This window comes from Erithacus rubecula (assembly GCF_903797595.1).
Source record: "Erithacus rubecula genome assembly, chromosome: 17".
Classification (NCBI taxonomy): domain Eukaryota; kingdom Metazoa; phylum Chordata; class Aves; order Passeriformes; family Muscicapidae; genus Erithacus; species Erithacus rubecula.
Window position 1 is genome coordinate 10,593,654 of NC_136669.1, and position 26,838 is coordinate 10,620,491.

The 26,838-nt window shown below is 40.9% G+C and overlaps 2 protein-coding genes across 6 annotated transcripts in view; one reads left to right on the top strand and one right to left on the bottom strand.

Annotated features, from left to right (window-relative positions):
* Positions 1–18,527, top strand: part of USP7 (ubiquitin specific peptidase 7) — a 67,262-nt gene extending 48,735 nt beyond the window's left edge. For 2 of the 5 annotated variants that reach the window (XM_079320717.1, XM_079320721.1), the window contains 20 exons: positions 343–499; positions 1,368–1,512; positions 2,017–2,147; positions 3,184–3,318; positions 3,518–3,619; positions 4,280–4,385; positions 4,729–4,821; positions 5,591–5,658; positions 6,586–6,686; positions 8,045–8,198; positions 8,619–8,686; positions 9,721–9,829; positions 9,925–10,002; positions 10,358–10,458; positions 11,058–11,157; positions 12,005–12,124; positions 13,362–13,433; positions 14,331–14,421; positions 15,964–17,866; positions 17,922–18,527. In XM_079320717.1, the coding sequence (XP_079176843.1) occupies positions 343–499; positions 1,368–1,512; positions 2,017–2,147; positions 3,184–3,318; positions 3,518–3,619; positions 4,280–4,385; positions 4,729–4,821; positions 5,591–5,658; positions 6,586–6,686; positions 8,045–8,198; positions 8,619–8,686; positions 9,721–9,829; positions 9,925–10,002; positions 10,358–10,458; positions 11,058–11,157; positions 12,005–12,124; positions 13,362–13,433; positions 14,331–14,421; positions 15,964–16,070 (2,038 nt within the window). In that variant the 3' untranslated portion in view covers positions 16,071–17,866; positions 17,922–18,527. Of the gene's footprint in view, positions 1–342; positions 500–1,367; positions 1,513–2,016; positions 2,148–3,183; positions 3,319–3,517; positions 3,620–4,279; positions 4,386–4,728; positions 4,822–5,590; positions 5,659–6,585; positions 6,687–8,044; positions 8,199–8,618; positions 8,687–9,720; positions 9,830–9,924; positions 10,003–10,357; positions 10,459–11,057; positions 11,158–12,004; positions 12,125–13,361; positions 13,434–14,330; positions 14,422–15,963 lie in introns of all 5 variants that reach the window. The other 3 variants (XM_079320720.1, XM_079320719.1, XM_079320718.1) reach the window with 3 other exon arrangements.
* Positions 18,528–21,555: 3,028 nt separating this feature from the next.
* On the bottom strand, positions 21,556–24,466 carry LITAFD (LITAF domain containing). Its single transcript, XM_079321229.1, has 4 exons — positions 24,326–24,466; positions 23,887–23,952; positions 22,668–22,827; positions 21,556–22,211 (listed from the first exon to the last, which is right to left on the bottom strand). Exons 1-4 carry the CDS (start codon positions 24,429–24,431, stop codon positions 22,103–22,105), a joined length of 441 nt encoding a protein of 146 aa, XP_079177355.1. The 5' UTR covers positions 24,432–24,466; the 3' UTR covers positions 21,556–22,102.
* Between the last annotated feature and the right edge of the window lie 2,372 nt (positions 24,467–26,838).

A 26,838-nucleotide genomic window follows, 5' to 3' on the forward strand; every position in this document is an offset into this window, starting at 1 on the left:
TTGTATGCTAGAAAATAACAGATTTTAGAGCTTTTGTCCTGACACAGTGAATCCAAACCAGCCCTAATTCAGTTGAAGTGCTTTTGCCCTTGTTACTGAGGGCATACTTCCCTGAGCTGCTCGAAAAGTTTATTTTTATTCCATACTTACATCAGGAGTTTACTTAAACTTTCCCATTCTGCCACTGTATGCAGCATGTCCTGGGTAGAAATGGCATTGTAACAGTAACATGTTCAATTTTTATACTTTGATTTAGGAGTACACATACTGTTCCACAATCGTGCCTAATATGTGTGTCTATCTTAACTAAAATACAATTGTCTTCATTCTTCTCAAAACTAGGTTTGAATTTCCTGAACAGTTGCCACTAGATGAATTTTTGCAAAAAACAGATCCTAAAGATCCTGCAAATTACATTCTCCATGCAGTTCTGGTACACAGTGGAGATAACCATGGTGGACATTACGTTGTTTACTTAAATCCAAAGGGTGATGGCAAAGTGAGTATTGAAAAGCACCTAAAAGTATTTGTGTGCTATAAATGCATACTTGCAGTTTTCATATTGGGCAAATCTTCAGAATTTTTGTCCAATAAAAGAAGTGTGCATACACACTTGGCTTTTAACCAAAGACTTTTTAACTGAGGAAATCCCTTCACTTGTGTGTGTATGTTCTTCTGCAATCAGGTTTTACCCAGCATTTTTTTGAGGCTGACTTTGCTGAAGCAAATAAAAACATTTCCAGCATTTCTGTGACTCAGAAGTTCAGCATGTTTGTGTATGTCCCACTGCTCCAGGTTTAGGTGACTTTATTGGATTGGACATTTATAGGTCAGGTGCCTCTTCCCTGGAGTTGACTGGTTTTGTGTGTACATGATTGTTCACAGTAAGAGTAGAAGTCAGATTTTTACTGTGAATTTCTTGCTATTTATAATTTTTATTCTTAATTGGCTTTATTGTTCTAATATAAAATTTGATGTATATTGCTCTAAATGCACAAAGAATTAACAGATATCTTGTGCATCACTGCTTTTTTATTTCATTTTACAACAGATAATGCCAATTTTCTGCTTCCTACAGAAATACTAGATATTGGAATAACAGCCTTAAGAAAAGCTTCTTTGGAATAATTATTTTGCATTTGGTACTCGTTATAAAATGATCAGTTTGGTATTTATGGACTTCCTTATGCTGAGCACAAGTAGCAGGTAGCACAAATTATACTGAACTAGATTTTCTTTTAAAAGTCATGTCGTTCAAAAGTAATTTTAGTTACTACCAAGAGCTGAAAGCCATGCCAGCAATAGGATTAATTTATCATTGATGTTTTGGTGTGTAAACTCACCTTTCTGTGTCATTCCCTGCCCAGTGGTGTAAGTTTGATGATGACGTGGTGTCGAGGTGCACCAAGGAGGAGGCGATCGAGCACAACTACGGCGGCCACGACGACGACCTGTCCGTGCGGCACTGCACCAACGCCTACATGCTGGTCTACATCAGGGAGTCCAAGCTCAGTGCGTGTCCTCTCTGCCCCAAGGGCCCCAGGCAGGGAGGCAGGGCTGCTGCACAGCTGACTGCCTTGTTACTTACAGTCAGAGAGTGGAGATCCCACGGGATCGACCAGCCCTTCTCTCACCTTTGCTCTGGGTCACTAAGTCACCTGCAAAGTGCTTCAATCTTGGCTGGTTTATAGGATGGAAAACTTCGTGAACAATCAAATTGATTGTAAATGTGTAGATATATATATGCTTAAAAAATGGAGGTGTGGCAGATATTTTTTTAATTCTGAACTGAATATTTCATTCAGGAGTCTATGATACATATTTCATGGCAGTCGTGCATTTTGGCTTGTCATAGAAGTGCTTCTTTTGCCAAAGCATGATGATATCAAACCATGTTTTCAAGTGAAAGATGAAGAAAGCTGGTTTTGACTTCAAATCAGAGAGAAGTCAAGTGTGTATGAAGAAGGAGCTGTTTGATGTAAATCTTGAAATAACATCATAAAATCTGCTTCATAGGTGAAGTTTTGCAACCTGTCACCGACCATGATATTCCTCAACAACTTGTAGAAAGGCTACAAGAAGAGAAAAGAATAGAAGCTCAGAAGAGGAAGGAGAGGCAGGAAGCTCACCTCTATATGCAAGTGCAGGTCAGCTTTTGAAACAGATTCAGTTACAACTACTTTACCATGAAAATTTAGAATATTGAATCACCCTGAAGGCAAAACTTGATTTTCTTAAATATTTGTTCTGAAGTAGTGTATGCAAGGAATCATAATAAAACACATGGTACTGCATGTTGTAAACATTTCTGCTTTCTTTAGAATTTCTTGTGCTTGTGAGTAAAAATAATAAGTTCAGGTAAAAGGACCAGGTTATTTCAAATGGCTGCCCTGCCACTGCACTTTCATCTCCTTCAGGAATTATTTTCTAAAATTAGAATGTATCTAGCCATAGGCTGCAGGTCTGGACTATTGCCAAACTGAACTCATCAAGTAGAAGCAGGAGGAGAGAGTGCTTATATTTGCAATTATCTTTTTGGAAAAGCCAGATGGACTAGATAGTTATAAATTGCCTTAAGGAACCCTGTTTATGGCTCTTTCCAGAGCCCATCTGGCACAGGAAAAAGAACCCATTTCCATGTGCCTCCATGTTTCCTTGCCTGTTCTCTCTGGTTTTGATAAGCAGAGATACTGGTGGAGTCCAGCTTGTTCTGCACTGCATTTGTACTGAGTTTGCAGTAGGACACTGGCAGCATTGCACTCTTTGTACTTCTGTGAACAAAGAGTGCAGGGGAGCTGTGGGAAATACAGGGAAAAGGGTTCAGTGACCTCTTTGCATTGCACCAGTCACAGAATTATGTAGCCTTTTTATTATCTCCAAGTGCCAAGATTAGAACGTGTTAGAGCACGTTCCAAGACTTGGGATCTAAGCACAACTGGTTTTTAATTGCTTGGGATTTGTAAGAATTAATGTATTGTAATTACTTGCACTGATGAGATTATCAATCACGATTTTTAAATTTCATTATAATCTGTATTCTTGTAGATTTGCTCCCTGAGAACATGAACAGTGTTAGCACTGTGCCAGAGGGCCAGTGAGGTTGCATAGTAAAGCATCCTGAGAAGGTATTACATACTGCAGCTGGGCTAATCTGAATAGTAACCTTTAAATGTCATTTTTCAGATAGTGGCAGAGGATCAGTTCTGTGGTCATCAAGGCAATGATATGTATGATGAAGAAAAAGTGAAATACACTGTTTTCAAAGTGTTAAAAAACTCCACACTTACAGAATTTGTTCAAAACCTCTCTCAAACAATGGTGAGTTTTCTGTAGCTGAATACCTGCATGTATTTATTTTGTTACATTATGGTTTTTTCATAGCCCTTACCTTCTCCACGCAGCAATCATAATTTAGACCTTTTAACACAGAAGATCTGTTTGAGTTTAATGAAAGCATTTTAGCCTATTTTCCCCTTGTTTTGACTTAGTTTCCTGTCACAATTTTTATTTATTTTAGGGATTTCCCCAGGATCAAATCAGATTATGGCCAATGCAAGCCAGAAGTAATGGAACAAAGAGACCTGCAATGTTAGATAATGAAGCAGATGGCAATAAAACAGTAAGTAGTCCCTGAGAAATTATATTACTTCTGTACATCTCCCATGATTTTTAGTTCTCTTTAAGAACATCTAACTTTGAGACATAAGATTTTCAGGCTTTTAATTTAAAATTAATTTCATTGTATATGGTGAAGTTTGATACTTGGGAAAACTTGGGGTTTAGTGGATTCATTTGGATAGGAAGCAGGAGTGTGGTTGGTGCAAGATTTTTCTGCTGTGGAAAAAAAGATGTGATCATGATTTATTATGTAAGATTAAAACAGAAATGTCCCTTTGAGAAAAGGGGCAAACCCTCTGGATTTATGAAATTCTGTTGCTTAAAATATAAAACATGTCCAAATACCACAAAAAACAGAGATTGGTTTCATTGTCCTTTTATTCTAAAATGAAGTCGTGTCATTGCCATTATAAAGGTAGCTGTAAGTAAACTTTTAAAAGATATGATAGTGGATTGATTTTAAGTAAAACCTACTGTTACTGCTTCATCAAAGTTTTTGGTATTTGTTTTAATGAATTTATAAACTTTTTTTTAACACAACTTAAAGCCTATCCCAGTTGTAAAATATCATAAAGTTCTTGTATCTGATTAAAATGCAGATATCAGGTTGTATTATGTTCTTCAGAGACTTTTTTTTCTTCTCTCACATCTTTCTACCTAGATGATTGAGCTCAGTGACAATGAGAATCCATGGACAATATTTTTGGAAACAGTAGATCCAGAGATGGCTGCTACTGGAGCAACATTACCCAAATTTGATAAAGATCGTAAGCATATGGGCTAAACAGTCCTAAGATACAAAATAATTTCATTTTGGGTGTATCTCCAAAAACACTGTACTCTCCTTTTTTCAACTATATTGTTGATTATCATTCAAACTACTACAGTGCTGAAATTAGTTTTTCTCATTCAGTTTTTCCTTCATTTCTCTTGAAGTGGAAGACACTCTTTGCATGTTTTTAGACTCACTGAATAAATTTCTCTCTATATTTTAAGGGCACCAAATTAATAAAGACATGTTCGTTACTGTGTAAAGAAAAGCATCTAGGTGATTCCTTCCCCCTCCCCCTAAGCCTTACTTAAAATTAAATCTTGTTTTTTGATTTGTAGATGATGTAATGTTGTTTCTGAAGATGTATGATCCGAAGACTCGGAGTTTGAATTATTGTGGACATATCTACACCCCTATATCCTGTAAAATACGTGAGTTCTGAATTTCAATTCCATTGTAAACATTGGAGTTTTTTAAATAGATTAAACATACTTTTCCTTTAGTAATAATTCCATCACTGAAACCAAATGGACATCACAAAAGCAAATTCTTACTTTATCCAGCACTTGAGAATTTTCTTCCCCATGTGGTGTCAGTGATGTTAACCCCACAGGTGGTCAGTTCATTGTTGCTGTACTCACCAAGTGTTATAGCTGTTTCAGACCTGTTGTAAAGCTTTGGGTTTTAATACTTCCCAATAGTTTTTCAAATAATTCTTCTACAGCCTTTTACTATGGCAGCCTGAGCAGCTGCTCAACCTGAATTGCGTGTGAGCCTTGATTTTTCATATGGGGCCATTTAAGGAATTCTGCAAATACCCACTGACTAAAAATAGTTTGGTTTTTCATTTTGAATGTCTCATTTTGTTATTTTATATATATATTTAAATTTTATATTTTAGCTGTCATTAATTTTTTTTTTTTTTAAGATGCTAAACCTTTTCTCTGGGGAAGGAGCAGTGTTATTTCATCTCTTGGATTTTCAATGAACTTGCATGTATTTTTGTTGTTCAAATGAAGTGGAAAGAAACTGTAAATGTGTGTTTGGTTGAATGTCAAAAAAGGAAAGTTTAATGTAAAAGGCTCTCTTTCTTAGATATTGTAGAACCCAGGGTGAAGAAAGGAATTCTTTCTGTGGTTGGTTGGTCTCACTACCAATTAGTGCAATACATTTCCCATTTCTTTTCTTTTTCTCCAACAGGTGACTTGCTTCCAGTTATGTGTGAGAGAGCAGGATTTCCACAAGAAACTAACCTTATCCTCTATGAGGTTTGAATTGATAGATTTTTGCAACTTTTTTGTCTTTTGCATGCTGTAAAGAAAAAAAAAGTTAATTTTTATAAGTTGCTCATAAGAATGGTAACTTATAAATAATCAGCACTGTAATCTGTAACTTTGAAGTCTACAGTGCTGCAAAAGAGTAGCAGCAAAGAGTTAACTTCAAAACAGATTTTATATTAAACAGATAAAAGTGGAAGGCTTTAAAACAAAAAAAATTCCATGAAGTTCTATATGAGCAGCTTTGTTGTGCTAAACCTGTGTTGCTGAGTTAGGGGAGCTAATGCTGCTGACATTATTGGCCATCACGTTTTCAGTGCCCAACTTAGTGAAGTTGAGAAAATGTTGCATCTTCTCCTTCCTTCCCCAAGCCAAGTCAGCAAACAAAATCCTTAGTCTGCTGTGCTGTTTCTTCCCACATATATATATATACACAATATAAAATACACAAGCAGTGAATCTTCATAACTGCTACATTTTCTGACTGCTGATGATGCAGATCTTGCCAAGGCAAAGTCCTTGCTAGAGTAAGAATAAAGAATTGGGTTTTTGTTGCAATTTCTGGTAGCAGTCCTGCTGCTCTCTCTGGTGGTTCCAGGGCAGCACACATACTGCCAGTTGCTAAAAAGCAAAGCTGTACTCCATGCTCTGACAGGTCAGGGTTACAGTCTCATTCCAGTTTGTTTACACAGGTGCTTTTTTCCCTGGGTCAACCCAGAGGTCAGCCTGCAAGTATAAATATGTAATATGCATATAAATATTTAATGAAACATACATTGGATTTGTATAAATACATATCTATCCATTTGTTTCAGTTGAAAAAATGTACAAGTTAGCTTATCTGATTATTTCTTCACTATTGTTGCCTTTATTTTTGTCTTTTATTCTGTGATTGATAATTATTGTTCTTTATTGCAGGAAGTTAAACCCAATTTAACAGAAAGGATTCAAGACTATGATGTATCTCTTGATAAAGCTCTCGATGAACTCATGGATGGTGACATCATAGTGTTTCAGAAGTATGTATTTAAGGGGGCACTTTATTGCAGTTAAAACATCTGTTCACTTTGAAAGCTGAATTTCCTTTAAGCTTTTTTATCAAGAGCAAAGTATTACATTCTAATAGTAGATATGTTCTCTGCAGTTCTCATTTGTTTATTCAAAGGGGAAATGAGCAACTATCAGTGGTATTTGAGTATCACATGCCACTTTACTTAAGGAAAAGGTGTCCTCCTAGTTTAGAAAACCAATAACCTAAAATAGTTCATAGTATTACCAGACTGTGGTCAGCAATTCATCTGATTTGTGCAGCTTTGTACTGGAGCCACTGTAATGCAGACACCAAAGAGACTCCCAGCATTTCAGATCTTGGGCTCAGTACCATGGCCACTGGACAAGGCTCTTGGAGCTCCTTCAGCCCAGAACTACACAAACTGCTTTCCCTTTTTGCCTCTCCCTTGTGCTCACAGTCAGGTCCTTACTGGTCTGTGGTGATGAGATGCTCCTAGTTTGCCTGAGCATGTGTCACTCTTAGGTGTACTGGTTCTTCAGCTGGAGTCTTCTCCAAGGCAAAGGGGGAGCTCCTGCATCTTGTATCCAATAAAGGAACCTTTCATAAGCTTGGCAGGGCTATAAATCAGCATTTCTATGCTCTCACTCCTGATGGTCACACCCAACTGTGTTGCTCTGTTTCTCTCCATGGGCTGACAGTGGGTGGAAGCCAGCTAGTCTATCTTCAGCACTCTTACCCCAGATTATGTGAGATGAATGTATTTCTCATGTCATGCCTTGGAACTCGCATTCCCTGTTGACCCAGTTGGTGTTATGCACCCTTGGCTGGCTGCTGACTCCTGGGTAAGTGCACAGCTTGTACCCTGGTGCTATTTCTCTGCAGAGAAGTTGGGGTACCAGTCAGGAGTGACCCAAACCAGCCCCTGTGCCCACTGTTCTGCCTCTCTGTGCCAAGGAACACTGTCCATCCGGCCTCTGTGCAAAGTGTTTGATACAGGGGTTCATGGAAAGCTGTGCAGCATTGCTACAGACACACAGGGATGTGCCAGGTGGGAGGGAGGGAGGGCCAGCTCCTGCTGCAGTGGTGCTGTGGAGCCACAGGAGCCAGGAGCAGGGCCAGGCTGCCAGGGGAGCAGCAGAGCGGGCGAGGGCACCGGGCCCTGCAGCACAGACACGCCGGGCTCTGGGTCACTGCTGGCTGCACCAGTCCTACTGTGCACCAGTGGTGCCTCTTGCAAAGGTTTCTAAACTTCATCTCTCTCGCTCTCCTCTTGCTCACTTACTGTAGCACATGTTTTGAAAAGCTCCAGCTGGCTGTGTGTGTAACACTGTGATGTGTAATGGTATCATTTGTTTGCTCTTGTAGGGATGACCCAGAGAATGATAACAGCGAGCTCCCAACAGCTAAGGAATACTTCCGAGACCTCTATCACCGTGTGGATGTCATTTTCTGTGATAAAACCATCCCAAATGACCCAGGCTTTGTTGTTACTTTATCCAATAGGATGAATTACTTTCAGGCATGTGTCCTGTTTCTCTCTTTTATTTCCTTGATGGAGTGGGAATCTTCAGAGCAAGTTTTCCTTATTTCCCTAATACTATAATTTACAAAAAAAACCAAACCCAAACAACACCAAAAAGCAACCAAGCAAAATAAGAATGGAGCAATTGTTGTGGATTTAGTGGCCTTTTGGCAGTAGTAACTTACTGTAATAAAACAGTTTCCTCTTTTTTTTTTTTTCTTAGAATATCTTATTCTGTGTCAACTGTTGAGAAGCTAACAATACTAGTTTATTTAGCCTTGGAGAGGTAGGCATAGTGGGTTCTCTCAGAATTTCAGTAGCATAATGTTCCTGTCATGGAATGAATGACTGTATAATTGTAGAGCAATGTCATAAATGTGTGAAACAATTCAGAACTTACTGAAAATTTATTTTCAGGTTGCAAAGACAGTCGCTCAGAGACTTAACACGGATCCAATGCTATTACAGTTTTTCAAGTCCCAAGGGTAAGATGAATTCCTTAATATTCTGTGTCTAAGCTGTTCCTCAAAAATTAGCCTTTTCCAGGTCATTAACTAATTCACTACCAGCAAGGTGTTACCTTTGTGGCAAGCACAGCAGGTTGCTTTGACAGTTGAAGTATTGCAATGTCTGTTTCTAGAGCCTCAAAGAATTGCATATTTTAGAAGAGTTCTAGTAAATGTCATTTTAAAAATCATTGGTTACTTCAAAGCCTGATGCTGTGGGATAAATTGCTAAGTTAATGCAAGTGCTGTTTCAGTGAATGCAGATTTCTAGAATGGAGGAGAGCAGAAACAAATGCACATAAAAGCAGTATTTTTGCTGATTTTACAAGTTTAAATGGAGGAGTTACCTCACTGAATGCCCCCCTCCTCAAAGACTGCAAATGAGGTTCTATGAAGACAATCTTAACAAGTTCACAGGTGCTCAGAGGGATAGTTCTGGTTAAAGTGGTGGTTTATACATTTGTGTAAAACTAGATTTGAATCTGTAAAAAACTATAGCAGAAAGTGTATTATATTTCTGTGTATAGGAATAGTGCACACACAATACTTGAAGTTTTCTGTATTCATGGAAGTGTCGATACTCTTTAGTTACCTGAGGCAATCTCTCTTCATCATCAGTGAGAATTTGAGTAGCTCTTTGTAGTTTCCAGTGCTTTGTGGTCACTGTGGAATTTGCTGTGTCATATGGCTCCACAAATTAACCTTTCACAATCTGAAGCATGTGCTGCTATGCCAGTAATTTCAGAGGAATGTAGGTCTGCCAGCCTGCAGCACTGACAGTGAGCCTGTAAACATCCAGGGGAGTTAACACACACCCTGAATGGTTTTCTGTTCCCACAGCCCAGCTGTGTTTAAAAATCTCTAAAGTTCTGTGTGTTGTGCTGCTCAGGCTATGTTAGCAATTATGTGAAACCTGAAGCCAGTAATAAAAATGTTCTTGGTGCTTCTTTTACTGAGCAGTGATGGATTTTGAAGAGATGAACTTGAAGAACATGTTTTCTTTCCTTCTGTAGTTACAGAGATGGCCCTGGTAATCCTCTTAGACATAATTATGAAGGTACTTTAAGAGATCTTCTGCAGTTCTTCAAGCCTAGGCAACCGAAAAAACTCTACTATCAACAGGTAAGAGTCTTTTCCTTTTATTGGGGTGAGTTATAAAAAATAATTCTGCCCTATTCAAAGTATGCCTAAAGTGTTTTTCTTTTTTTTTTCTTAAGCTCAAAATGAAGATAACTGATTTTGAAAACAGAAGAAGTTTTAAATGCATATGGCTAAATAGCCAGTTTAGGGAAGAGGTGAGTGAAGCCATTATTACACACTTGCTGTCATTTCTGTGTCAGAGCTGGTGTGGCTGTGCTTATGGGTCACACACTCTACCCTGAGTAACAAAGAATTATGACAAAGCTGTACATGATGTAAAAAAAAAAAAAATCTAATGAAACAACAACAATAAAAAACCCAAAGAGCACAAAAAAAAAGTAAAAAAAAATCAAATCTGTTAAAAGAAATTTTGAAGATGACATAGGTGCTGACTTAAGTCATCTTTTCAAGATGAGTGGTTAAGGAGAACAATCTGGTGTGTTGTGTGCTTTAATGTGGTTGTTTACATTTTCAGATTTTCTAATGACTTTTGTGTTTCAAATTCCACAGGAAATAACAGTATATCCAGATAAGCATGGGTGTGTGCGGGACCTGTTAGAAGAATGTAAAAAAGTTGTAGAACTCTCTGAAAAAGGTTCAGGGAAATTAAGGTAAAGCTCAATTAATGGAAGACTATGATTTTTTTTCTATATGATCATGTAAATTTTATGCATCAAAGTATCTGTAGAATTTAAAACACTGTAGAAAGCATTATTAACAGATTAAATGTAATATTGTGTTAAAAACTTCCAGGTTGCCACTGTTAATGGTTCTTCTTAACTATAAATATAAATTTTGCACAGTTATTTATTTATTTTGTATTTAATAAAGTTACATTTCTGAGGTGCATCAATTACATTTATTAGTCATGACTTATTGTTTAAAATCCAAGCACTTCATGCTGCTCACGTCCCAGGACTTTCAGGGGTATAAAGTGAGGTCATTTAAAGAGGATATATAAAATAAACTCCACTAGAAACCTGTATTTTGTAATGGCACATCCTTGCTTTTTGCCATGAGCCAGAAATAATTTAACCTCTTATGGATTTACTGCTTAATTTTTGCTAAAGGTTGAGTTTAAAATTTTATAAATACAGTAGCAGCATCACTCTACATTCTACACTAATCTCTCTCAAGGTTTGAGAAAGAAATGTTGCATTGATTTTTTTCAATTCACTTTTTAAAAATGCTTTTCCTGTTTATCTTCAAGGCTGCTAGAAATTGTAAGTTACAAAATAATCGGTGTCCATCAGGAGGATGAGCTGTTAGAGTGTTTGTCACCTGCAACAAGTCGAACGTTTCGAATAGAGGTGAGTTGTGCTTGTCTTAGAAAAGCTTTAAAACCTGACTTTAAAAGAGGCAACTCTTTCAAGTAGTAATTTTCTTTTTCTGGGTGCTGGTCTTCAAATACTGTGATGTTTGTATTAAGATTACATGATAATATTACATGTATTTTTAAAGGTAATGTTTTTAAAAAGATTGTCCTTTGTTCCATCTGCTTCCCTATAATGGTTTCATTCTTTCAATTTTATGTAAGTTTTTGTAACAATACATGGAGACTTTGCAAAAGCCTGTCCATAGGACATTCAATTCTTGGCAGTATTTCCAAGGTTTGTTTGAGAGCCCATGATAGAAATGTTTATGCTTAGAACCCCATTTGGTACTCTAATATTCTAGAAGGTTTTGTTTCCATTTCTGTTACATTTAAGGTTCTTGAGGCAAATTTGATACTTAATGTGTGATTTTTTCTAAACATCGCATAGATCTGCTAACTTGCCTGAGAGATCAGTAATTAAAAAAAAAAAAAAAAAAAAAACCTTTCCAGTGTAAATTGTAATGAGGAGCTGACAAGGGGCCTGTGCTACTGTCAGCTAGTTCTGCACTGATTCAAGATTTCTTGTCAAAAAAACCATTCAGGAAATATTTCCTGAGTAGGGGAAGCTGAAGTGCTTTTGTGCCAGGGATGAAGGACTCTGGTGGAAGGCTCTGTTAAACAACATGGCTCTTTCATTTGTTTTTGAATAGAATTGTTTTAAATCAGTAACAGTACATCAAAAATGCTTTCAGTTCCTTAATAACTAGAAAAATTATTTAAAAACTAGTTTCTTTTTGTGGAAGTTTGGCTAATTGGAGTCACAATTCTCTCTCTGGATCTAGGAAATTCCTCTGGACCAGGTAGATATAGATAAAGAAAATGAGATGCTAATCACAGTGGCACATTTCCACAAAGAGGTTTTTGGGACATTTGGAATTCCATTCTTGCTGAGGATACACCAGGTGCAGTATGCCTCCCTTTTTCTCCCTGTGGGATTATACTGATGATGTTTTCTTTAGGTACTGTCAAATAAATGTGTTAGTGCAAGTGTGTAGGAAAACACAAAGGTTCTGCCCCATCTCTGCCTTTTTAAGGTTAAATCATTTCCCAGCTCAGTTCCTTTTGCATATCCAGGTTGTTCAGTGTTTCAGTGAGCCTGTACAAGACCTAGAAATCTGGCAGCAGCTGTCATCCCCTGCCCCTGCAGGATCCCCAACAAACCAGAGCCCTATTTCCAGCAGCACTTCAGCAACTGCAGTGCAGAGCTGTGGGCAAAAGTGGCCCTGCCATGGCTGCTCTCACTGAGACATGATTATGGAAAATGGGGCTGCTTTCTCCATCACTTGCTAAGATGACTTTGCATTTCATCCCTTCTGTAATTTGATGGGCTTTATCTGCTAGGGCTGAAAGTTGGTACAAGAACAGGAGCTAATTTTAAAGGCTTAATTTAAATTCTCAAGTTTATCTGTGGTGCTGTGACAGCTGAATGTCACCCTGATTCTCCTAATATCAATATGTATTTCTGGGAGCAGTTAGCCATTTGCTTCTAAATTTTTTCTAGTTCATGTATGTTACTTTGTATGAAAATGACTCACTTTAAAAATTTGGGAATGAGAAATACATCCGTATCTCTACTTCTAAAACTCTAAAATTAGAATTTTACTAATTTCCATGTTTTTGATCAAAGAGTAAAACCTATATGGTGATTTTTGGTGGAAACCATTTGTTCTGCATTTCCCTGTTATGACAGTTAATATATATTATTTATCTTTAAATTGCTGGTATCTGTCACTTTTTTGGGCAGTGTGCATAGAGAGGAAGCAAAAATATATTACAAAAAGTAGTAATATGCTTAGCAAGAATATGGGGGTTTTTTTACAAATTCCTGCTTTGCTGCTGATTTTCTAACTTTGCTAATTTACTTTAACCAGACTTGTACATAGCAGTAGCAGTGCCTGGCCAATTTATGGGACAGTTTGCATAATGATGAATCAGTAATACTTAAAGTTCCTGAATTTAGAGCAAGTTGCCTGCTGTTCTTCCATAATATAGAGAATGATGTCGACACTCTTATAATTTTGTAGATAACAAGAGTTTGAGGCAATGTTTTTCAATGAAGCTTAAAGCAAGAAACACTAACAGCTTCCCTTTTTTTCCCTAGATTTTTTTTTACATTAAAAATCTTGTTGTAATTATTAGGGCGAACACTTCAGAGAGGTTATGAAGCGGATTCAGACAATGCTGGACATACAAGAAAAAGAATTTGAAAAGGTAATTTCAAGTTGTAAAAATTTTTATTGCTGATTGTAAACCTTAAATGAGTTTATTATAGTAAGTTGGAACACCACAGATATGGGATAAGTGTAGATTTTGTGTGATAGAACAGCTGCTTGACTGAAATAATGCTAGGATTAATTAGGGTGGGTTAGGATCACTGTTTCTGTACTGCATCAAGAGAGAGATTCTGCAAAACATTAAAGTAACCCAGAGAAGTATAGCTGGTGTAGCCTTTAGAAGCCACCCCCACATTACATTCCTGCTCAGAGCAGACTGTGACTCAGGTTGTGAAGGGCTTTTTAGTTGCAATTTGTAAACTCCCAAGGGTGGGAATTCTGCCCTGTTCTGGACACCGTGTTTTAGAGTATTGCCACTATCATTGGGAAGGCTTTGCTTTCTTTGCAACATGATCAGAAAGTTTCATTTTGCAACTTGTGGAGGTCACCTCTGTGCAGTTTTGTGAGAAAAGCCTGCTCCTGTGCACCATCCTGGTGGTGGAAAGCTATAGATACCCTGTCAACCTTTTATTCTCTGGGCCAAACAGAGAATAAAAATGGTTTTTATTTCCCAGAGGTTCCTGTACAGCAGGTTCCCCTCCAGTCCTCTCACAGTCTCACTGGATTGTTGCTGCACTTGCTGCAGTTTGTTGCCCTGTCCCCTGGAGAGCTTGAACCTGGACACAGTATTCTAGGGTGGGGGTTCATGATTTCCCAAGCATTTATTTTGTCCCATTATCCAGGTTGTTAATGAGGGTTTTAACAAGACCTTTTTCAACCCCTGAAGAATACTACTTATAACCAGCTGCAAGTTAGACTGTGAACTTAGGCTTGAAGACTTTATTTCAATGTTGTATCCTACCACTTGGTTTTTGTGTTGTTTTTCTTTGCATAGTTTAAATTTGCCATTGTAATGATGGGCCGACACCAGTATCTCAATGAAGATGAGTATGAAGTGAACTTGAAAGATTTTGAGTCCCAACCTGGTAAGTTGTTAGACAACCTCACTTTTCTTTTGGCCTGCTGAAGTTGCTCAGCCAGTTGTTATTATGTGTTTATCCTTAATTCAGGATGCAGAAAGAGGGTTTTTTTACATGACATACATTAGATGTAGTGACTAAGCAGGTATTTGTATACGCCTGTGTGCACTCTGAGCAGTGTTAATATGTATTTTTTTGGCTTATAGATAAGTAATCTGCTTCCTTTTCAGTTAAAAGATTGCATGTGAATGACCAAATGGGTCCAGTATCAGTATAATACACTGTGCAGCATCAGTTTCACCTTGTCTTTATTGTCCATCTACTACTTGCATGTTTGATTATCATGGAAAGTTAATTCTTCTTTATTCTTGATATCCTCACTGAATCTGAAGATTCTAACAAGACCATTAAATCTGTCAATTAGATGCTTTAGATTTTTTTTTTTTCCCTAAGAGGTGATTCACCAAGGTACAAATACAGTTCCATCTAAATTTGTCTCTGGATGGGCTTGCCATCTTGTTTACTTGACTGACATTTAAATCTCTATTTTCTTAGACATTTACACATGGGAGAAACCAGGTTAATCCTTCAGGAGTTCCACCATAGGAGTGTTTTCATAGGCATAAAATGTTTTGGGCTGGGAGGGCCATGTAGAACCTAATTTCTTTTTTTCAGAAACATTCAAATTCTCCCACTAAGATTGGCAGTTCTCTTTTAATTTCATATTGACCATTTTTTCAAGCAAGAAAAAAAATAATTTTGATTGAAGGAAATTTATCACAAAATGCAGATGCAGGCAACCAACAAGTTCACGTGTTTTATGCTTTAGTGGTTGCAGTTGATGGCTTTGAATTTAGAATGTGCTTCCCTTGCTGGGGGTCTCTTTAGTTTCTGCCTTTATCATCTCACTTCAAAGAACATTGGATGCTTTGCACTGAGAACATCGTAAAAAGAATTTCTCTCATTTGCAAGAAGTATGTGGTTTTCCATGAAAACTAGCAGTAGAGTAAATAATATTGGGTTGAACAAATGAAAAAAATCTATATATTTTCTTTGCAATCTAAGTAACTAGGGTTTTTTCTTAGAAAAGAAAGAGGAGGGTCAGTTTCATCATGTGTTAATTAGTTTAGCATTATTGGCCTTTTACATGAATTTAACAGATATTCCCACTTAAACCAGGTGATAGGAGTAACAGAGATTATGGTAAATACTGTTGGTTGTCATGTTTCAGTGGCAGATTCCTCCCTGTTTGAAACAGGCTCAGCACTTTGGTGAAAGCTGGTACTCTGGTGTGCCTCTGGCCATGAGTTATAACAGTGGTTCTTTGGCTTTGGCACACCCTTCAGTGCTGTAAACTCCTGTAGAAGAGGAGAAAAAGCAGGTACCTGATGCAGATGTGGAATGTGCTGTGGGAGGAAAGCCCTGCCTGCCTCTGGGGCTGCTCTGCACTCCCCCTGACTCCCAGCACACAGGACTAGTTTGTGTAATGGAAACATTCTTCCAGTTTCATCTTAAAACTTCATTATTTTTTTCTCTTTTCTTTTCTAGGCAACATGTCTCATCCAAGGCCATGGCTAGGGCTTGACCATTTCAATAAAGCCCCAAAGAGAAGTCGCTACACTTACCTTGAAAAAGCTATTAAAATCCATAACTGACTTACTTAACCAGATTGTCAAGGCAAGGGACAAAAATAAGTGTGTGTGTGCACCTTTTTAACAACTGTAGAACTTTGGTACACGTGCACTATATCTGAAGTCTTCAGCAAGAGGATTTGCTGCTGATGTTAATTTTATTTTGTTGAGGCTGTTCAGTTTGGCTTCTCTGTATCTATTGACTGCCCTTTTTGAGCAAAATGAAGGTGTTTTTATAAAAGCTTGGATGCCAATGAGAGTTATTTTATGGTAAACGTAATGCAAGGCAATTGTCAGCATAATGAGGGAAGAGTTTAGTAGAACAGTTGACATTGGCAAAATTATTTGTCTGTAGTACGTTTATAGATGGCATAAGCTGACTGGCTGCCCTTCCCATGTGGTGTTCACCATCACTGCAGCTAGTAAGTCTTATGTTTAGACTCACATCAGATTTATTTCCTTCAGTTATACTTTAAATGACATTTTTGTGCATTTGTAAATGCAAAAGAAAAACTCACATCATCAATAAATAGCAATCTCTACTTCATTGTGTACATTGTTGGCACTTATTTGGGATTTTTGTCTCCTCCAGCTTCATAGAATCTTTTTTAATGAACTAGTTTTCATTTAATTTAGTCAATACTTTGCATCCCGTTTTGCCAAGTGGATGCCCCGAGTCCTAAAAGAGATATTTGGGTCTTTTTATGAAATTTCCAACCGTTGTGATTGATTATGCCATCTTCTGGCAAATAGAATGACACTCAAAAGTTGGCAAAAGCAAGTGAAAAGAGTATAAATATCATTAATTTAGTTACCATGGGAAGAGATGGGGAAAACACAAGAACTAGCCTTTTAGCACAGAGGGCATGCTCACTAGTGTTTAGTAAGCTGTTGACTTTGTATAAAAAAGGAGGAAAAAAAATGAAAAAAGAAGAAAAAAAAACCGAAAAAAGAAATTGTATATTTAATGAATGAACATGTACAATTTAACACTTGGAGGTTAATTTTATTGGGTGAGTCTGCAAGTGAATTTCACTGATGTTGATATTCATTGTGTGTAGTTTTATTTCAGTCCCCAGACTGCTTCCTTTTCTTTGGAGCTAATGCCAGCCGCGTGTCTAGTTTTGAGTGCAGTAAAGATAGAATCAGCAATTCACATTTAATTTTACATTCTTTTCCAGTATTTTATTTTGTTTCTGTAGCCTCAGTGTACAACTCCTCTTCCTGTATATTGCCTTTTTTTGCTGGAAAATGTTGTATGTTGAATAAAATTTTCTATAAAATTTTTTCGATGAGTGATGACATGGACACTGAAGAAGATTTCTCCTCTCCTTGGAAGTAGAGTTTTAGGAAATGTTTTCATCATGAGATTTTACTTAAAGGTGTGGTTTTCTTTTTCCTTAAGTGTTGACAATTGTATAATCCTCATTGGTTGTTTTGGGGAAACTTTTGTGGGGGCTTCTGTTTAATAGTTTTGGGGTTTGGAGGTTTTTTTGGGGTTTGGTTTTTTTACATCTTAATTAGTCACATTTGAGCTTAACAAATAAAAGTTTTTCCAGGAAAGGAGCCATGTACAAAAAAGACAAATGGAAAAATTATTTTATTAGTTTGTTTGTAAAGCTTGTAGTAGAGTCTTTGTGGTAGACTGGACTCTGCCTGCCTGTACAAAATTTTGTGGTCCAGATTCTCAAGTTTAATATTATAAATGGTGTAAAGTGGAATCTGGAGTCTCTAAAGGTAAGATCTCTTTATAGAGTAATAGATTCCCTCTGTAATGTGTTCTCTGTATTCATAACCAAAACAGAAGGTGTAAGCTCTAGGTATGTTTGATTCTCTTTTTAGTTTGTATCTTGCAGTGCTTTTTGTAAGCTCTAGGTATGTTTGATTCTCTTTTCAGTTTGTATCTTGCAGTGCTTTTAACTGTCTCTTATTTCCAGTCAAGGCAAACTAGTTGTTTACTTTGGTTTTGTTGTCTGAGTGTGTAGGTTAGGATAGAGGGAAGTGCTTAACTGGCATGCCTTAAGTGGAGAAAGCTTTCCTTTGCTTTGCATTTCCATCAAGCTGGTGACAATTGCACCATCCCAGGGGTGTTTTTACTGGTACTGGATTGTCTCTACAGGCTTTCAGTAAATGTCACAATTTGTTTCCAAACTCTTTCTGGGAATCAGAGGCTCTGGTCAGCAGTAGTAAGCCCTAATTATATTTATTGTTGTTTCGACTGATAAAATTGAGCTTGTATATGAACATCACTAAGTTTTCACATTAATTTATGGGATGGTAGCAGCTTGTAGGGAATTATCTTAAGAAAAACAATCCTCCCTATTTCAGAATAAAAAGCCACTAACGGTAGATTTTGGGTGCCTTTTGGGTTTGAGATGATTGGATTTTATGTGCTTCAGGATTTGTGCTGTTCCCACACTAGTTCAAAGTCCATACTTTGAGCCATTCCTTATGCAATTTTCAATAACTGAAGGATATTTTTTGGAAAAACAAAAAGTTTTGGAGCACAAGTAACTTGTTACTCAGATGTGGAAACACCTATGAAGAGGAGGACAGGAGGGTTACTCAGGTGCAGTATGTTTGTTGAGTTCATTTTTAAAAAATTACAAGAATACAGTCTTCAAAATTGCCATGCTTTTCGTTTCTTTATTCAGATTTTGGAATTATCTGGATAATAGAGTGCATTAAATTAAGGCAATGGTAATATAAGTGTTAAGCAATAAGGATGTAATTTCACGGTACACAGCATCAGAGCCACATGGTGTTAACAGCCCATCCAAATTCTCCCTACAAAAATAGAGCCTTGTTCCTGTAGATTTACATAGTGCCTTTTATCCTAAAGGAGTCCAAAGCATTCTGTGAGATCTGAGCAGGTCACACCAGTGACAGCTGCTGCCTAGGGAGTGACAGCCAGCCCCAGCCCCTTCACCGGCCAGGCTGGCACAGCCACCCCGACCAGAGGCAGGACGAGCCGAGCGAGCGCCTCCCGCATCCCGGATCTACCTCAGCTGCTGCCCTCGGGACTGCTCCAGCCTCCCTGTGCCAGCCTCAGCTTCCTCCCTGTGCCAGCTTCGGCTTCCTCCCTGTGCCAGCCTCAGCTTCCTCCCTGTGCCAGCCTCAGCTTCCTCCCTGTGCCAGCCTCAGCTTCCTCCCTGTGCCAGCCTCAGCTTCCTCCCCATGCCAGCCCCCGGCCCGGAGCTGGGACCCCCCGGCCGCGGGCGCTGCGCCCACGTCGGAGCCACACTGGGGGTTGCTGTGTCATAGCCTCTGTGAGAAACCCTTTTCTGTAGGAACTGTACATATTGTAAATAAAACAGCCCGGGTTCCACTCTGCACTGGTGTCTTGGCTCTTCATTTTGGAGAGGAGTTGGAGTCACGGCTCTTGGGTCACTCAGAACACAGGTTTTGGTTAGATCAAGTAGATGAAGTTCACAAAATTCCTGCCTTGTATGTCAGCTTCTACATTTTGAGCCCTTGTTTTTCTGAAATATGTTGGTATTCATGTGGAGAGTGTCACTGATGTGAAAGCAGCAAGTTTCATTTATTGCTGGCTGTTAAACCTGCTTGGTCTTTGGGGTCAAAAAAAGGGGGAAATGTTCATGTGTGCTATGCCCTAATCCAACTCCAAAACTGTATTCTATTTAATTTCTGCCCCAGGTGATGTAAGCTGTATACCAAGCACAGCAGGATATTAAATTTGCCATGGCTTGAAGGCTTTATTTTTTATTAAATAATTGTGTAAACTGTTGCACCTATATATAGTGGTGTAAAAATGTCCTAACTACTTCTGTTAAATCACCTCTTGCACATCTCAAGTCATATAATTTCTTTGCCATGTGTATATTCACATGGATTTGGGTTTTGCACCTTTCCTGATTAATGTCACCGACTTGGTGCATTATTTACCACTAATTAACAGCAATGCTTGTGGTTTCACAGCCAGGTTTTAAAATGGAGAAAAATCTTAGCATCCAAAAAAAAAAAAGTGTGAATTGGTAAAACCTGCTGTGCTGCCATCTGTGGGGCTGCCTTTAATCCTTGTGGGTTTGTATTCCATTAGGTGACAGTAGGCTGGGTGGCCAGGGGAGGGACAGTCAGTGACCTTGGTACAGAGGAGTGAGAGCTGGAGCAGCTGCTGTGGTGTTGAGGCTGCACAGTGCTGGCTCTGGCTTTCATGTAGGGCTGGGAAAGTGGTGGTTTGGCAGTTTTTACATGCGTTGATTACATGTTTTCACATCTCTCAGTCTGAGGACTGGGGTTTCTGCGGTCTAAAGGCTGCAGTGGTGTAGGTGTTGAAGTGAGAATCAGTGCATCTGCCCAGCTGTGGGGTCAGCTCGGGGGCAGTTTTGGATGCAGCCCGGCAGTGCCGTTTGTGGAGCGTTTCCAGTGTCCAACAGCCAGCGCTTGTCCCTTCCTGCTGTCCCTGCGCCCCCTGCCCGCCAGGGGGCGGTGGCGGGCAGTGCCCGGGGACCGGTCACTGCAGGGACAGGGACACTGGAGGGACAGCGACACTGCAGGGACAGGGACACTGCAGGGACAGCGACACTGGAGGGACAGGGACACTGGTCACTGACTGCAGGGACAGGAGCACAGATCACTGCAGGGACAGGGACACTGGTCACACTGCAGGGACAGGGACACTGGTCACTGCAGGGACAGGGACACTGCAGGGACAGGGACACTGGTCACTGACTGCAGGGACAGGGACACTGGAGGGACAGGGACACTGCAGGGACAGCGACACTGGTCACTCACTGCAGGGACAGGGACACTGGAGGGACAGGGACACTGCAGGGACAGCGACACTGGTCACTCACTGCAGGGACAGGGACACTGGAGGGACAGGGACACTGGTCACTGACTGCAGGGACAGGGACACTGCAGGGACAGGGACACTGGTCACTCACTGCAGGGACAGGGACACTGCAGGGACAGGGACACTGGAGGGACAGGGACACTGGTCACTGACTGCAGGGACAGGAGCACAGATCACTGCAGGGACAGGGACACTGGTCACACTGCAGGGACAGGGACACTGGTCACTCACTGCAGGGACAGGGACACTGGTCACTGACTGCAGGGACGGGGACACTGGTCACTGACTGCAGGGACAGGGACACTAGTCACTCACTGCAGGGACAGGGACACTGGAGGGACAGGGACACTGGTCACTCACTGAAGGGACAGGGACACTGGTCACACTGCAGTGTCAGTGTTGAGAAGGCTCTGGGCACCTCCTGGGTGTTGTTATTGCAGATACTTGATTTCACAAGGTAAGTGACTATAAAGTCCTGTATAAAGGTAAAGTCTAATAACTCCTGCTTTGGGAGATGATGCACTGCAGTGAAAAGGCAGAGAAAAGACATTGTGTTGTGCTTTGTTCAAGCTGATTTTTCTTATTTGTGTTTTTGCCTTTTGGATTGTGGCTTGTTAATGTAACGGGGGTGTCCCAATGACCTGCATCTCATGCTCAGGGCACTGTCAGCAATGCAGACAGCAGATGTTTTACCAGTATTGTGAACAATAACAGATTTATTTTCTTACCTCATACATAAGAGAGTAAAGACAGTCTCATAACTTAGTGTTTTGTTAATAAATAATCAGCTACACTGTACCACCCACAGCCCTGCAGGTTAGATCCTGCAGGGAGAAGAGCAGAGAGGAATGAAATCCCAACCAGTCAGTTCCAATTCAGAGAAGAGCTTCTCTAAAACATCCATGTCCAGACCTTGCTTAGTGGTGATCTGAGAGGTCCAGAGCTGTGTCCCAGCTGGGTGGGAGATTTGAGAAGAGCTGAAGTACTCACCAACTGGAAACTCCACAGCAGCAAATAAACGGAGCATAAACACTGCAAATGACTCTTGGAAGTGTTTTTTGTTTTAAAGCCAGTCCAGCCATGTGGTGGTAAACTGGAGCTTCCCAGGTGGGTTCAGCAGCAAGGGAGCTGCAGAACCTAAGCACAGTCCTGTGGGTTTGCTAGCAGTAGTTTCATGTGCAGAATCTCATGCCATTAGGAAATGGAGGCTTTACATCACCTGCTTGCATAAACTTGGTTTCTATAGTCTTTTGTATCTATAAATGTGAAATTGGCAGCATGGGCAGTAATGATCTGCATCCTTGAAAATCTTCACAAAGAGAGGGACAAAGCAGCATCCGAAGCAGCACCTGGAGCCAAAGAGGAGATGGACATGCACAGAATGATTACTGCCTTTCCTTTTCTGCTGTGATTTTCCCCTGCCTTGTTCTCTTTGCCTTTTCACTGTGTGTATTATCCACTTCTCTCCCAAATCTATTAATGTATCTTTCAAAAAATTAAATCTTCTTTGCTTCTGACATCTTATGCGTGAGTCTGTTTCTGAGGCTGATCCTGAATTACAGCTGGGAAGTAGACAACATACTAATTTCTGATTGTCTTATGAGAAGTGAAACATACTGGGTTAAATTTAGCAAGTTTGCATCCCCTGTAGCTATGATAATTGTATCTAGAAAGGACAGGATGGCTTCTCATCAAGTGGAGAAGGGCAAACTGTCTGTAGAAGCACTAACTAGAACTTTGATTTTTAATTACTCGTTTTTAACCTTCTGTTATGCTGAATGTGCACAGTGCCCATGAAAACTTACCCAACCATGCAGAGGCTGGTGCACAGGAGGTAGGACAGCTTGCCCAGCCTGTAGGTGACCTGGGTGGTGATGTGCTGGCGGCAGGAAGGACAGATTGTGGATGTTGGTTTGCTGGAGAAGATCCCTGCCACGATGATGGGAGGCTGGGGCACCAAATAAACTGAACTCAGGAGAGGAGAAACAGCCAAATTAGAAGCACAGGAAATATTTTGCAAATTATAAAGCCTTAATTGGGAGAATGTGGGTTTTTAATGTGATATGTGTTATAATTATTGATTTCAGGTTTATCCTAAGAATCACTGTGCTGGTTGCTGTGGGTATCCCAGAACTGCACCTAAAACCAGCCAGTGTTTCCTTGGATTAGGACACACAGAGGGAATTGTCTGTGGGATGACCCCCAGTCAGGCAGTCCCACCACCCCCTGGTGGATGTACTCTGACACTGGGGATTTGTTTTCTGATATTTAAAATAATATGAAAATACTTGTTCTCCCTGAAGAAGGGATTCGAACTTTCTGGATCAACTTTTCAGTAGTTATGAGAAATTCATCAAAGCAGTTACTCTTACACCTAAATGCCATCAAACAGCTGCTGGTGCTGTCCCCAGTTATCTCTAACTCATGTTTTTGCAGTCTAGACTTGACTATCATATTTCCTGACAGGCATGCCCCTTGTAGGTACACGAAGGATATTTTTTCAGAAATGTTTTCAGTAAAAACACATTTAAAGGATCCTAAAATGTATTTAGGGTACAACTTCACACTGTAGCCTGAGGCAAAACATGAGGAGTGGGAAGGTATCTGTTAGATAAAATAGAGCATGTCTGAACTCAAGTGCCTTCTGATTTAGGAATATTTTAAAATGTATGCCTCCTTTCCTCCTGTATAAAATATTACTGACTGTTCTCCAAAGCCTTTCCTCAGCACCTCATTAGAGCTTCTCCACTTCCAAAGGTAACTAGAACAGGAACACTGCCCTTAAAATTATTTGTTCTGAAAGCCCTGGCTTCAGGCCTTTTTGGTTTGTTTTTTATTTTTCTTTTAATGGGTTTTTAAGCAGATATGCCTAATGCTGGAAAAATCAAGTCTGAGTCCCCTGTCTTTTGACATTTCTGCAGAAATTTTCCAGCTTGTGAGGTTGTGATTGGGTCAGAACCTCCCACTTGCTGAACCTGAACCCATTCCCCTTTTGCTGGCGTGCAGCACCAGCCCTGGGCTCACCGGGCTCCTCCACGATGGTGGTTTCTCGGTAGGAGTAAGGTGGGGGAGAAGGGTACTCATATCCTCCTGTGCAAAGAAAAACAGTGCAAAATGTAAACGTGCCGGCAGCTTCTGCCTCCCAAAACCCCGTGGAGTGACAGAGGGGCCTCGCAAGGAGAGACGGCCCTGAACCGATTAATGGCTCTGCAAAGCCAAAGGAGCCCAAATGATCTCCAGGGCCCTCTTTCCAACCCCCAGAACTCCCTTTCCCTCCCCCAGGACCCTCTTTCCCATCCGAGGAGCCCCTTTTCCATCCCCAGTTCCCTCTCTTTCCCATCCCCAGTTCCCCCCCTTTCCCATCCCCAGATCCCCCCCTTTCCCATCCCCGTTCCCCTTTCCCATCCCCGTTCCCCTTTTCCCACCCCAGTTCCCCCGTTCCCCGTTCCCAGCCCCTCCTCACCCTCCTGGCCGAAGCCGGGCGCGCTGGGCTCGGGTCTGTAGCGCTCGTGGTGCGGCTCGTACATGACCATGGGCACATCCCGGCACATCTGCTTCTCTCCGGACATCTCTGCAGCTCCCCTGCCCAGGCGAGGCACAGTAAAATCCCCTATACGCCCCTCTCCGTGCCTGCAATTCATTCCCTATCTCCTACTTCCCAAACTCAGGTGTTGCTTAGAGGGGAGCGAGCAGTTCTCGCACTCTGGCTTTTTGTAGGCTGGAGAGCAGTCAGCTGCTATCACACTTCATGATGAGGAAGGTGGAGAGCAGAAAATACCATCTTAATGCATTTCTTTGTGCTGGGAAGCTAAAAATGCCCCCCCAGAAAACGCTATTCGAAGTGCGCGAAGTGTGACTGAAAGAGTTACCTTTGCTGAAAAGTTAACCTGTTCTTTTTTTCTATGGATTGTCAAAGCAATCAAGGAAGGGAAGAGCACACTCGGAGCACCCGTGAAAAACCTTCACGTGTGATTAAGGCAGCGCAATCAGCGCAATTCGGATCTGTCTTCCTTCGGATTATTGTGCAACCTTATCACCACTGTTATCGTGACCAGCCGTGTCCTGTGAAACTATTGTCTCATGGGTGGGTGACAGGCTCCTGTTGGGAAACATCCTCATTGCGGATGAGTGCGCTGCCTGAGGCTCTGGGCAAGGTGAGGCCACAAAATGTGTTTGCAGGTGTTAGCAGGAGCTGATCCCGGCCAGAAAGGCGGCTGGGAGAAGAGGACACGGATGGAGATGTGTGTTTGCATCGCTGCCCCTTGAACCAATGTTAACTGGTTGGTTTTACTGACATTTACTGTAAGTGTGCCTTGCAGAAGAAAGGCACAGCCTTTCAGCACAGGTCAGTGAGTGTTTTGGGATAAAAGGGAAGTTTTGAGGGAAAAGGGAGCACGATGCACAAACTGCACGGATGTGTTAGATCAAGGAAAAGCAGCATAGGAATTGCTGGGCAAGGCAGGATGGTCTCAACAAGTCTGTTTGCAAGGAGTGCTGGAGGTGCAGGACAAAAAAAAAAAAAAAAATCCACCAGCTGAGCTGGGATAAAGCATCAGCCCATCACGGAGAAAAAAAAAGAATTTGAAAAGATTACCAAGGAAGATGTGCCAGAATTTTTACAAATCTGGATGAACAGCAGGTGATATGAAAAACGGTAGCAGATGAATCACAAAGAGAATAGGTAGGATGGTGTGGAGAAAAAAATCAGAAATACAGCCGTGTGGAGGCCAAAGATGCCGAAGGAAATTGCAAATACTTGGATTGGAGAGGATGGCTGGAGAAAGGTGCATCTCAGTATGGTTGTTATAAAGGAGCTGAACCCGGGGATTGGGAATGGCAGTAGTGTTAATAGGCCATTGTAGAAGCTTCATGAGGATCACACTGAGAAGAAAAAAAGGTGAGAGTCAAGAGAATTTGGGTAGGATGGAAGTGTGTGAACCAAAGGAGAAGAGACAGAGTTTGTCAGCAGTGACTGAGGGCTCAGCAGTGTGGTGATAGATAATTTACTTTAGCCGGTGTTGGCCAAGAGCTGTTCCCCTGGGACAGGGATTAGTGTGGGAATTACAGGGAGTTTCCAAGTTTTTGTGTTATTCCTATCCTGGTACGCTAAATACTGGGTGGTGTCCATTGGGTGACACTTCTGCAGAATCCATCTCTCTGTGAAACAGGAAAAAGAGGAGAGGGCTTTTGAATTGCCTGCAGTGCCTGTAAGCCCAGGCAGGCGCCTGCCAGAGGCACAGGGTAGGAGGGAATAATGATGGCTGAGAGAGTGAGAAATCGTCAGGTTAACAGCAGAGTGCAGGCACACTCTGACTAATCCTGGCTCCACCCAGCGAGGCATCAGGATAACATCACCAGGTAAAGGTGGAGGACACGAGGAGCAGGAGTGAATCAGCAGCAGAGCAGGGAGCAGTGTGGGCTGCCAGGTTTGTGTCTGATCTATGGGAGCTGCCAAGCACAGGAGCTGAGAGCTGGGGCTGGTGTAAAGCCCTGGATTTGCTCACTTTGGGCGCCTTGCTCTGCTGTTCTGCAGCTGTGTGCGCTGGCAGGGAGGAGCTGCCCCAGGGCTGGGTGTGCTCAGCTCCTGCAGGAGCCTCCTCAGCCTGTGGGACCAAGCACCAGGGGCTTGGGGCCCTCTGGGCATGGATGCTGCACGTCCACAGGCACAGAAAGGCATTTTCTAGGTTATTTATGCGACTCTGCAGAGCCTTTAATTTGGCACAGAAATGTTTGCTCTCGGCTCTTTGTCCCAGCCGTGTATAAGGTGCCACAGAGCCCTTTAGCACTGACTCCCAAACCTGTAGGTGTTGCCATAAATTAGGGCAAGCGATTTCCCTCTCCTTCAGATGCTGGAGAGGAAGATATGGGAGAGAACAGTGTGAGTAGCCCTGGAGGAAAAAGTGAGAAGAAATATCAGGAAGCAGTTCCTGAAGAGCAGGAAAATCCCCTATAAACTTGGCTACAGTGACAGCAGGA